This window comes from Sebastes fasciatus, chromosome 8, assembly GCF_043250625.1.
Source record: "Sebastes fasciatus isolate fSebFas1 chromosome 8, fSebFas1.pri, whole genome shotgun sequence".
NCBI lineage: Eukaryota > Metazoa > Chordata > Actinopteri > Perciformes > Sebastidae > Sebastes > Sebastes fasciatus.
Genome location: NC_133802.1, coordinates 2,603,515 through 2,616,239, shown reverse-complemented (window position 1 = coordinate 2,616,239; position 12,725 = coordinate 2,603,515). Strand labels below are relative to the sequence as shown.

The following is a 12,725-nucleotide window of genomic DNA, read 5'->3' as shown; positions in this document are numbered from 1 at the left end:
TGTACCAGCTGCAGGAGCACAACAGATATTAGTTGACGGGAGTCTCCAGTTCACCGTCCAGGAGCGTTAACTTAGCAGCCATGATGCTGCGTGTAGTGTCGCGGACATGCAGCCACTTTCCCAGTAAAAGTCTCCACATTTAGTTTAGTTTAGTTTAACAGGTTGTCAACTGTGTGTCTGCCCGGCATAACTTTAGCGAGTGTCCAACAAACAGTGTGTGTTTGTGCTACGTTAGCAGCTCTAGCATTGCCGGAGGCTTCGTGCTCACCGCCGCACACGTAGTCTGCGTAACTTTAGCGAGTGTCCAACAGACCGTGTGTGTGTGTGTTGGCGGTGAGTGTGAGGTTGTTGGTGGCGTTCTAGCTGTGATCGTAGGTGTAGCAGTGTGTGTACACTTTATTTGTCGGTGAATAAATGCTATGAAACTACAACTCCTCCACTCTGCTCAAGCGAGCCAGAGACCAGAGCCGACTTCCTGTATCCTGCAACTCCGGCTCCGCCTCTTAAGGTGGGCTGTTAAGGTGGACCAGCTTTTCTCCTTAAAGTGACGAGCCGCTCCTCTGATCCGCTCAGCTTTTGAATTAATTATTAACATTTCTTTTAACCGTTTTAACCGATAGCATTAATCGGTTAAAATGCTTAATGTCGGTTAACGGTTAAACGGTTAATTATGGACATCCCTAATTCTAAGCCATGCTAACGGCTCTGTAGTGCCTAGTTCCCACAACAAGACTTAAACTCTGATTTTCCACTCAGATTTTGGAGCTCCCCGTTAAAAGCACCAGATCAGAGGTAAATCGGCGTTGGCTTGGTATTCGCAAATCGGTGCTCGAGCGCTGTGTGTAAACTGTTCAAAGACGTGAGCCGAGAGGTTTGCTGATGCATCACAGACGCATTCCAGGTATCTAACATGCTAAATATCTGGACCTCTCAGGAAGCCACAGCCAATGAAAGAGCAAGACAAACCCAAACTGAAACCTGGCGGAGGCGTCACCTGCATCAATAGGAACTTTACTGGATGTGTTGCACCTAGAGGAAATAGTAAAGAAGTGATGAAACTACGGTTGTATAAGTGGAAACAGGCTTTCATGATCACGTGTGCCTACGACAACGTCAACAAGCACAACCACAAGAAGAGTTCTGCAGATGGCTTGAAACAATCCTGCCTCGTGCATGGTATTACACCATTTCCTGTGCCACTTCTTGCGTGTGTTTTGTTGTGGTAAATTTTCATGGTCTTTTTATAAAAGTATAACTTAAGATTAATATATCATATTTACACAAAATGTTCATATACTAGGGTATTTTTGGTTAAAGTATAAATCAAATGTATAATTTATTCTTTCACACAAACTAATGTTAATTTTACATAAAATAATGTGTGTCTGATGCATTAGTAAGGGAAAGCACACTGCCTCTCTAGTTGGTAGGAGTGGAGCATGGCAGGGGGTTTCTAGCAGAAGGACGACCAGGCCAGCAGAAGCTTCGTCAACATCAGCTGTAGCATTGACGCTTCTGAGATTTGAGAGAGGAGCTGATACAAACTGTTGGCGAAACGTTGACGTTCCTGAGATCTTATACCTCTAGCGGTGGCATGAATGGAGGAGGCTCGGGGGAAAAAGTTCAGAATCTTAAATCTGTCAGAGGTGGGACCAAAATAAGTCCGGATCGCTGAGATTGCAAGAAAATAATGAGTTTTGACGACTCGTGTTTGTTTTTGGTGACAGAAATAAACCCTTTTGCATCAAGATCTGTGGACTTCTCTTGACCAATTTTTTTTACCAGATTTTTGAGAACTCTAATAGTTTAAATTATTATAACGATAAAAGTGCTGAAGGAGGATGCCCTGTCTTTTGCTGGCCCAAGGTCGGGGCATTTTTTTTCATCAGTTTTCTTGACAAAACGTAGTTTGAAGACCAGACAAGTTCATCGGGGATTCCTCCGGGTGAAAGATCTGGTAGTGTGTGGCCGCCTTTTCGTCAGTTATGTACAGTGGAAACTGCTTCTAGTGATCACGGTTACAGTGATCAACCGCTTCTATGGATCAAACAGCTCGGGACAGAAGCATTCCTGTACAAATAATATCAGTATTTGCTTACGGTAATCAAGTAGTCCTCTTACAGTGTTCATTTGGGGTCTTTTCATACATGACAACATGTGGAAAAAGATAATAAAACTACGTGAGACTAACATTAGTTGAATTTTTTTTTTTTTTCTTACTTTACTCCCATGACGCTTTGCCTCGCAGACAGTCTGCTCTCCGGCTCGATACGTGAGGCTGATGCTGCATGCACATCGGGAAAAAGAAAGTAATTTTCTCTGAATAAAAAACAAATGTGCAAGGGGAAAGTATGTGTGGTTGAAGCTGCCCTCGTCAAGTGGATCAATAATACTCGGTCACGTAACGCCCCCCCCCCAAAGTGAAACACTGTCGATCCTCAACCGGCTCTGCGGCACACATGCAGACCGGCGGCCGTCTCCCTCCACGCCGCTACCGGGTGAGAGAACTAGGAGCTCCCGGCAAAGGGGCGCCGTTCTGCGTTCACGCTCGCGCTGCTGAGCCGGAGAATAGTGAAGCCGTCCGTTTCATTACTTTGTATTCATGTAATAAATATGCAAACGTCAATTAGATGGAAATCTGCAGGAGAACTGATGCACAACAACAGAATTCTACTATAATCATCCGCTTATAGTCGTCAATCTGACCCGGACAGACGTGATCACTATAAGAGGTTTCCACTGTATTAATGCAGCTGCATACAGTATTGCATGGAATTAGCATACCTGTCACACGTGGTGTTTTTGGCCCTTTAAACACAGATATGAAATCTTTAAAGACTTTTTATGATTGATTTTTTTTGGGCCAAAAACTGATTTTTTTCGACTTCAATTTCGTTTCCGGAGTAGAACTCAGAAACTATTTCACTTAGGAACTTCAGATTTGGTATGATGGTCGACAGTGTGGTCTAGTTATGCCTTTTGGGGGTTAGAAGTCCAGGGTGCCCATTAATTAATTCGTTAATGCCCATTAAAGGGACTGTTTGTAACTTCTTACACTTATAAATCATTGCGGGTCGGTGTCCCATGCACGCTCCCGTGTGGCTATGCTGTTCAGACTCAGACTCCAACACAAACTACACGGAAGCCCCAAAACTTCAAAGTTCTATCTAGTGAAGCCCGTCTGTTAAATAGTGTTGGCCGCGGTCGGAGGACGCGGGGGAGACCGTAGCTTTGGTCTCCAGGACCAGAGTCTCTGCTGTATTCTGCTCCTCTGCTTGCCTTCACTCACACACCGCGCTCGTTCTCGCTCGCTCTCTCGCTCCACCTCTCACGTGCATGCGAGCACACTACACACTGCAGAAGAGTTAGTTTAGCTCTGAGAATATCTAGTGAATGTACAGAGGACGTTTGTGCAGAAATAACTGCTGCAGCTCCTCCAGACCAACAGAGGTTTCCTGTGTCTTGTGAAGTGACGGGGCTCCGCAGCGAGAAACGTTATTGTCTCCGACCAAAACTCCGGTGTCTCCCCTGTTCCCTCCGGCCGCGGTCGGGAGGCTGAGGCAGGAAAAGCCAACACTAGGAACAGCATTGATTCATGGAGAGACCTTCGTCTGGTCAGCTAACTTACAAACAGTCCCTTTAATTATATTAGTTCCAAAAGGGCAAAACCTTTGGCCCTACTTTAGTGGGGGTCAAGCGGTGAGCAGGGGGATATGTGTGTAATTATGTGTAATTAATTCAAATAAATTGTGAAAGTGTATCAGGGCTTAGAACATGATAATGTGAGTTTGTGATGCTCTGTTATGTCAGGTTTTATTTCTCAGGTTAAAAAGCTTTTAAAAAGCACCCTCAAAAAAAGGGGGGGAAAAGAAACATGTCTGTGATCTTCTGACGTCTGATCTGATCAGCTTGAACCCACCTTGGAAATCACAAAGAGGCATGAAATCCATTTTCTGCAACACGTTGGAATATTAAGCGACTAATTTGGCCGCCATTTTGAAAAATGGCTGCGACGGCCCCTCAGGCCCCAAATTAGTAGCGCCCCAATATCTATATCTATTTATAACATATAAACCTACATCTGTGCCAAAGGTTTTGCTTTTATCGCAAAATGCACAGTTGTTGTGCTTAACTGCCCCGCTATCAGGACCCATTCTTTCCTATGTTGTAGTCCTAACTGCCCCGCTATCAGGACCCATTCTTTCCTATGTTCTAGTCTTTACTGCCCCGCTATCAGTACCAATTCATTCCTATGTTCTAGTCTTATCTGCCCCGCTATCAGGACCCATTCTTTCCTATGTTCTAGTCTTAACTGCCCCGCTATCAGGACCCATTCTTTCCTATGTTCTAGTCTTAACTGCCCCGCTATCAGGACCCATTCTTTCCTATGTTGTAGTCCTAACTGCCCCGCTATCAGAGCCCATTCATTCCTATGTTCTAGTCTTAACTGCCCCGCTATCAGGACCCATTCTTTCCTATGTTCTAGTCTTAACTGCCCCGCTATCAGAACCCATTCTTTCCTATGTTGTAGTCCTAACTGCCCCGCTATCAGGACCCATTCTTTCCTATGTTGTAGTCCTAACTGCCCCGCTATCAGGACCCATTCTTTCCTATGTTGTAGTCCTAACTGCCCCGCTATCAGGACCCATTCTTTCCTATGTTGTAGTCCTAACTGCCCCGCTATCAGGACCCATTCTTTCCTATGTTGTAGTCCTAACTGCCCCGCTATCAGAACCCATTCTTTCCTATGTTGTAGTCCTAACTGCCCCGCTATCAGGACCCATTCTTTCCTATGTTCTAGTCTTAACTGCCCCGCTATCAGGACCCATTCTTTCCTATGTTGTAGTCCTAACTGCCCCGCTATCAGGACCCATTCTTTCCTATGTTCTAGTCTTAACTGCCCCGCTATCAGGACCCATTCTTTCCTATGTTCTAGTCTTAACTGCCCCGCTATCAGGACCCATTCTTTCCTATGTTGTAGTCCTAACTGCCCCGCTATCAGGACCCATTCTTTCCTATGTTGTAGTCTTAACTGCCCCACTATCAGAGCCCATTCATTCCTATGTTCTAGTCTTAACTGCCCCGCTATCAGGACCCATTCTTTCCTATGTTCTAGTCTCAACTGCCCCGCTATCAGGACCCATTCTTTCCTATGTTCTAGTCTTAACTGCCCCGCTATCAGGACCCATTCTTTCTTATGTTCTAGTCCTAACTGCCCCGCTATCAGGACCCATTCTTTCCTATGTTCTAGTCTTTACTGCCCCGCTATCAGGACCAATTCATTCCTATGTTCTAGTCTTTATTCGTAACGAGAGGGGTGGTAGCTTCTGATGTTGCTAGCTTGGACTTGACGTATCTTAGCCGACAGTTCTGCTGCCTTCACATGTTCTTCGGATGGTTCCGTTTCCAGAGTTGAGAAGTTGTTCTTCTGACTTTAGTATGTATTACGTTTACGTAATGTGGTAACAAGAGCATTTATGTTATGTTATGTAATGTTGACAGCTGTCATATTGTATATATTAGTGATTCATAATGTGTTTTCATGCACAGGATTATAGATGGCAGGAAGTCTTTGTTCCGAGGGTTGATGGATTAAAAGTGCTCTAACATCAGAAAAGGCGCTCTGTAAAGATGAATATTCCTCTTTAGTTGTTCCTCCTGCACCTGCGAGGACTGAGATTTGGGTCCTATTAAATATGATTCATATATTTAGGGCCCGAGGACCAACAACGTCAGGCCAGCGAAGGCCCTATTGAAACTGTTGAAAAGTTATTCAAATGGTGAGTTTTCACTGAACGACCTGACTGTGGTGTGGCGGCCATTTTGAGCCATTCGCCATGAAACAGGAAGTTGTTGTAACTTCGGCATACTTTTTCAAATCTGCTCCAAATTTCTCAGCCATGATGGTGGTCCAGGCCTGAGGTCATTTCCATATCAATTTAGACTCATAGCCCCGCCCCAAGACATTAGCCACGCCCCCTTTCATAACTCATGAACCGTTGGTCGTAGAGTCTTGTGGCAGGCGTCATTGCGCTCATCACAGTTCTGGGTTCAGTGTGCCTGGCCACGTCAGTCAGCGTCCTGCCAGTCCCCCCGACGCACAGTAAGGTGAGAGGGCCCGTTAATTGCTGCTTGCAGCTTTAATTCTTTTTTTGTTGTTCTTGTTTAAAGATGTTGTTCTTTGGGTAGCATCAAAACATGAGGATAATGCACTTTACACTGAATGCTGTTTATTATGCCATGTATGGGCGGCTGTGGCTCAGAGCGAGATACTGAACCCCAAACTGCTCCTGAAGGCTGGACAATCACTGTGTGAATGAGTATTTAGATCAGATCCTGATGGGCTGGTTGGCTCCTTGTATGGCAGCCTCTGACATCAGTGTGTGAATGTGTGTGTGTGTGTGTGTGTGTGTGTGCACGTGTGCTTATTATATAGTGTGACAGACCCACGAATGTGTCGAGTACAAACAAGTTGCCAAATAAAAAAATGTGTGAATGACAGTTGTCTGTCTGTGTCAACACTTTTATGTCAATGCTTTCCATATGCATATGCATTACATATACTTACAGTACATATGCATGTGTGTAGCTGATTATACTGTATGTAGGCCAGTGTGTGTGTGTGTGTGTGTGTGTGTGTGTGTGTGTATGTGTATGTGTGTGTGTGTGTTTGCCCTTTGCAAAGGCAGTTTGTAATCAGCTGTCAAAGTGGGCTCCGTCCCCATCACAGCACTTCAGAGCAGAGCTGCGTGTTGGGCAGTGAAACGCTCTCAGGTCCACTCTGCACACTGATCCATGCACCACCACCACCAGCAGCACCACCACCAACACCAGCAGCAGCAGCACCACCACCAGTAGCACCACCACCAGCAAGACCAGCACCAACACCAGCAGCAGCAGCACCACCACCAGTAGCACCACCACCAGCAGCAATTTTGTACATTTGGTTTTCAGACTCCAGTGACTATTTTGGGCACCAATTGAAAAAAGGTAAGATGTGAAACATCATTATTTAATCATGGTTAATATGAAGTAATACCCATAACTACTACTACTACTACAACTATTGAATGCTATTACAGCTACTGCTGATAATAGCAAATTCTATTAACAGTGTAACACAATATGCATGTTATAATCTATAATATAATAACATACATAATATATATTTTGATCAATTATGTACAATTTACCACTTGCCAAATGTGTACTGAAAATTTAACTTTTTCTACATCTAATATACACTTAATATTATTCAAGAATACAAAGATTAAAGGTTTTATTTGCCGTATACACCAGAGACATGTGCATGCGTGGCATACTCATTACGGCTGTACTAAAAGACTGGTGTGAAAACTAAGAATTTGAGATAAAATAGAAAGATAAAAAAATATAAAATGTACAAATGTCAAAACTGTAGGCAAAGTAAATTAATTAAATTTTAAGTACAATGTGCTAGAGAAGGCCGAGGACATACAGAGGACAGAGTTCTCGGAGGAAAGAAGCTTTTTCTGACTACAAAGGTTTTTGCCAGAGCCTGGAAAAAAAGAAATAAAGAGAGGAAAATAGTATGCAATAGTGAGGCTAATATTGGAAGTCAGCTTACTATTTTACGCTTCCCTTCATCCTTGATCCTCGGCCAGAAAGGAACCAGGACGCTGCGGTTAGATGGTCCACGTCTTACCCACTAGGCCACCAGGACCAGGACCCGTTAACGGTGGTTTAAGGGTCAAAGTAGCCAATGTAGTCGCTTGTCACCAGATCTTTAAAAAAACTAAAAAGTCACTCTACATTTCAGACTAAATAAAAAAAATCTAATAAACTTCCTGAGTAATTGGAGACATTAGTAATTACATACATATTTAGGGATAATCACACGTATGGTCAGGTTATGCTCCAACAGATAGTTTGTACGAGGTGTTGCCTGACCACGTGGTCTCTCCAGGAAGATATTTATGAAGTGAAATAATTGTGTCAAAAATGTTCAAACAGCTGGAGAGACGATCAAACCCAGCTCACTTTCTCACCCCCACACAGCTGACCCTCACCCCCTGCATACGGGCAGCTTTAGGTTGCCAGAGTTTATGACATGTTTTTTTATTTAGTAACCATTTTATTTAAATAGTAAGCTATTTTTATAAAGTAGTGTTTTTTTCTGTTAGCTATAAAACAATATTTGATCAGTGAATGCAGTTTTTTTTGTGATACAATATATTCCTATATTAGTCCGTACAGCAGTCTAAAATCTCTGTGTTCATACCCCTGAGAGAAGTGTTGTGTCCTGTCCGTGTGTGGGTGTAGATGATCGAGCTGGGCCTCGCTGACGGCAGCCTCATCGACGAGCTGATGGAGCTGACGGCACAGAGCCTCGGTCAGCTGGAGATCCGGGAACATTTCAACATCATCAAGGAGATCGGCCGGGGGAAATACGGCAAAGTGCTGCTGGTCACACATCGCTTCAGGGGTAGGGGCTGCACTTTGATTTCTAATCTCTTTTCTTTCTTTTCTATCACCAAATACAGTAATATAATCATATTCATAAAATCTTTAACATTTGCTGATCTGAAGCCCACTTTTTCACCAGAAAAAAAACAAGGAGTTGACTTGTTTTATGCTCCCAGCGTTAGTAACGTAGGACACCTGGGGTAGGAAGAAAAGAACAAATCTAAAACACATGCTTTACGCCGGGGCCACACAGCGCACATCATGCTCGCGTGACGGCAGCGTCACGTCGTGGCCGCGTCATGCCCACCTAGGGTGTTCACACTAGACGCGAGTTACCCACGTCTCGGGAGCGTCCCGGAGCTACCTGTCAGCTGTGTTTTTGCTGTTGCTGACAGCCCTTTCTTTCTACATAGAGTTTGCCTTTTAATGGCCATTTAACTTCATAATAAATGTGATTTATATTTATTTAAGACAAAAAAGGGTAAGAACTGTGTGGTAATTTGTAAATATTATTAAAAACAAGCAAATAAATTCATACATAAATATTAATATATAGCCCATATAAATCCCTCTTTTCTGTCAGTGAAGAGGGATTTATATATATATAAATCCCTCTTCACTGACAGTGAGGAGGGATTTCTATGGGCTATATATATATATATATATATATATATATATATATATAAATCCCTCTTCATTGACAGTGAAGAGGGATTTCTGTGGGCTATATATTAATACAAAAAAATAAATAAATACATTAGTAGTAAGAGAGAGCCTACAGCAATCCCTCTTCACTTTGACTGGCACAGTTTTAAACAACATTTCCAGGGGGTTTCGGGTTCCTGTTCTACAGCATTCCAGGTTGCGGCTTTTATCGAAAACGACTTAATTTACATTTGGGGCGGGACAGCAATTTACATTATAAATGCTGATGTTCCGACATCTCAGGCAACTTGGAGCTTTTCACCACCTTGTTGCTGAACTGCGCCTTGATGGAGAAAAACACCTGAAGTATTTCAGAATGATAAATATAAGTAAAGTGTTTCTTTTTTATTATTATAAAACAAAGCAAAATAAACAGTTTCGTTATTTGTTAACCTTTAGAAAACGAAAATTATTATTAAATATCTTTAAAAAAATTAAATAACACCTCTAAAAGAAAGAACAATAAAGTTACGTGGTGTTTGTTGAGAGAGAGAGAGAGAGAGAGAGAGAGAGAGAGAGAGAGAGCGAGAGAGAGAGCGCATCGGAAAAATACTGCCAACTATCACCTGATGTTCTTATAACCTATTAACCCAGTCTATTCTATTTATAGCATATGTAGGGTTTCTGCTATGACTACTACAGTGTTTACATAATTAAAAGCCTGTACTATATTAACTTGATGGAAACCTGCAAGCAGACAACTGCTTTATTTAGAGTATTTCAGAATAAAAGCATTGTGTTAATGAATGAATGATTCTGTGCACTAAAAACGCTAGAGGACTTTTATTTTGAAATCTAGATAGGAAGTGTAAAATATTGATGGTCAGTGACATATTCTACAGATGTCTAGACATGGAAACTGTAGTAATCTTGCTCATATACTGTCAATAGATCACCTTCACTGTCTGTTGCTGCTGGGAGACGCAGCCGAGAGGTAAGCGGCAAACGTGAAAAATAGGCGAGCCTTCTATTCTATAAAATAGACGCACGTCTGACGTGCGTCTGACGCGCGTCTGACGTGCGTCTCATGCGGGCAGTGTGTCCACTCTAACCTGTTAACATGGACGCCGAAATAAAAAACAACACGCGACGTTGCCGTCACGCGAGCATGATGCGCGCTGTGTGGCCCGGGCTTTAGCCGTTCTTTAGTTTTGTGTTTAATTTGTTTTATTTTTTTGTCAGCCCAATTACAATTTTGTGTAGGTCTGCTGAAAATCCCCAAAAATGAGCGAGCATTCCAATCTACGGAAATTAATAACTTTCCAAAGCTTTCCACGGAAAGCAAATTTAATGTCATTCATAGGACACAACGTTGAAGCTGGAGAGAGAGAGCTAAGGAGAGGGAAGGAAGGACCTTTACAGGGCAGTCACACAGAGGAGAGTGGGAAAAGTACGATTTGAAACAAAGATAAGATGGGTGACGGGATGGGAACCTCGAACTCTTGTCGAGTCAAGCCAAAGTGGAGCAATGACGGGACAAAGGAGAGAGCAGAATGCAGAGCACGAGCTGGCTCGAGGCCTGGAGGCTTTAAATTTGAAAACTGGGAATGGGTGTGACCTAGTGTGACCTGGTGTGACCTGAGGCCTGTACTACGAAGCCAGTTCAACATACACAGGGTATCTTCTCGTTATCTAGTTTAACTAACCCTAACAAACGAGAACGCCAAATCCTGCTTCGTAGTACAGACCTCTGGTGTGACCTGGTGTGACCTGGGTGAAGTTTAAGGTTGTAGAAAAGCCATGCAACGGTGTATTAGATAATTATGACAGTATACCTAAGGTCATCATAAGTACCTGTAATACTTAATTTCTTAATAAGACAGATGTGCATGAACACTGATAATGATAGCCAAAGTAAAGTATGGCTGATCTGCAGGGACTCCCATGGCCTTGAAAGTGATGCCCAAAGCCTCGACTAAGCTGCAGGGCTTTCTGCGAGAGTACTGCATCTCCTTACACCTGTCCTGTCACCCCTGCATCGTGGGCCTCTTTGGCATTGCCTTCCAGTCCAATGAGCACTACTGCTTTGCCCAGGAGCTTGTCATTGGGAGAGACCTGTTTGCTGTCATCCAGCCTAAGGTGAGTCAAACACCGGCAAAAAAAGACAAACAGACTGAATTCACAAAGAATTGATTGAAGCCACTGATAGCAGCATGAATTGGGCATCACAATCGCTATCAGTCCCGTCTCAAGGTCCCATTCACTAAAGACATTGTGCTAATGACATTACAGCGCAGCGTGTGATGACTGCGTATGTCTGAAAGTCTGGAGGTGGGGGGGGCATGGATCCATTCTTTCTTTCTTTGTGGTGCTTCGTGATGAGTGCTCACTTTTTATTCTGGCACCTGATGAATGAAAATGACACAAAGAGCCCTATCCCTCCTTTGTCTGATTGTTCTAGGTGGGTATCCCGGAGTCTTCGGTAAAACGTTGTGTCCTCCAGATCGCCAGTGCTTTGGAGTTCATCCACAGCCATGGCCTGGTCCATCGTGATGTTAAGCCTGAAAACATCCTCCTGTTGGACAACCACTGCTGCCAGGTCAAGCTGGCAGACTTTGGCCTGGCCCAGAAGAGAGGCACTATGATACGCTTCATCACAGGAACCCTGCCCTACATGGCCCCAGAGCTTTGTACCGTGGCCCTAATGGAGGGCCAGAAAGAAGTGACCGCTCCTCCACTCAGCGTGGAGCCAAGCCTGGACACCTGGGCCTTCGGGGTGGTCATCTTCTGCATCCTCACGGGCTACTTCCCCTGGGAGCGCTGCATGGACTCGGACGACTTCTACCAGGAGTTCGCAGACTGGTGCAGAACGGAGAGACCTAACAGTGAGGAGGACATTCCTCCTTTGTGGAAAAGGTTCACTCCAGATGCCATGGAGATGTTTGGTAAGCTCCTGGCTCCAGATGTAGGAAAGAGGTGCACAGCGGGGGAAGTGAGAGCGTATGTGGAGAAGGACTGGCTGAAGAAGGCGAATGGGATCGGGCAGCAGCAGACAGCAGAATAATCCCGGGCATGGCGAGGTTAAGGTGCAGCCTAATACTTAGTAACGGACTGCATTTTTATATAATCTGTAGCTTCTATATGCATGGACAGCATGTCACAAATACAGTCATAGGTGCCTGCTATCAGGCGTGTGATTGGCTGTGATGGTGTTTACATCATGGAGACATTATTCGGAAGCCTGTGTCCTAGAGTCAATGTTGACAGGAGGATTCAGACAGCAACAGGCTGGACTTCCTGCGTCCTCACATCCTTCACTTTAGTCAAAGTCCTGCATTATAAAGTATTATAAGCAAAATGCTTACTTACTAAACATACTGAAAGTCAAAATACGTATTATTATTATTAATAAAATACTATATTATACATTACATTTTTGGATGAATATTACTGATGCTAAATGTAAGTAGGATTTTAATGTTTAGAGCTGATTTTAACAACTCTATACTTTCATCAGTAAATAGTGTTATTACTCATCTTTGTGGCCTGTCTTGTAGACGGTTCCTGTGTCTAGTTTTAAGACTTAATTAGTTAGTTTATACTGAGCTCACATGGAACCAGGTCTTACTCCTGGT

At 43.6% G+C, this 12,725-nt stretch overlaps 1 protein-coding gene across 1 annotated transcript; it reads left to right on the top strand.

Moving 5' to 3' along the window:
* Positions 1-8,301: 8,301 nt before the first annotated feature.
* Positions 8,302-12,467, top strand: LOC141772052 (serine/threonine-protein kinase SBK1). Its single transcript, XM_074642722.1, has 3 exons — positions 8,302-8,464; positions 11,027-11,229; positions 11,552-12,467. The coding sequence occupies exons 1-3, from the start codon at positions 8,302-8,304 to the stop codon at positions 12,152-12,154; spliced, it is 969 nt and encodes a 322-aa protein (XP_074498823.1). The 3' UTR covers positions 12,155-12,467.
* Positions 12,468-12,725: the final 258 nt, after the last annotated feature.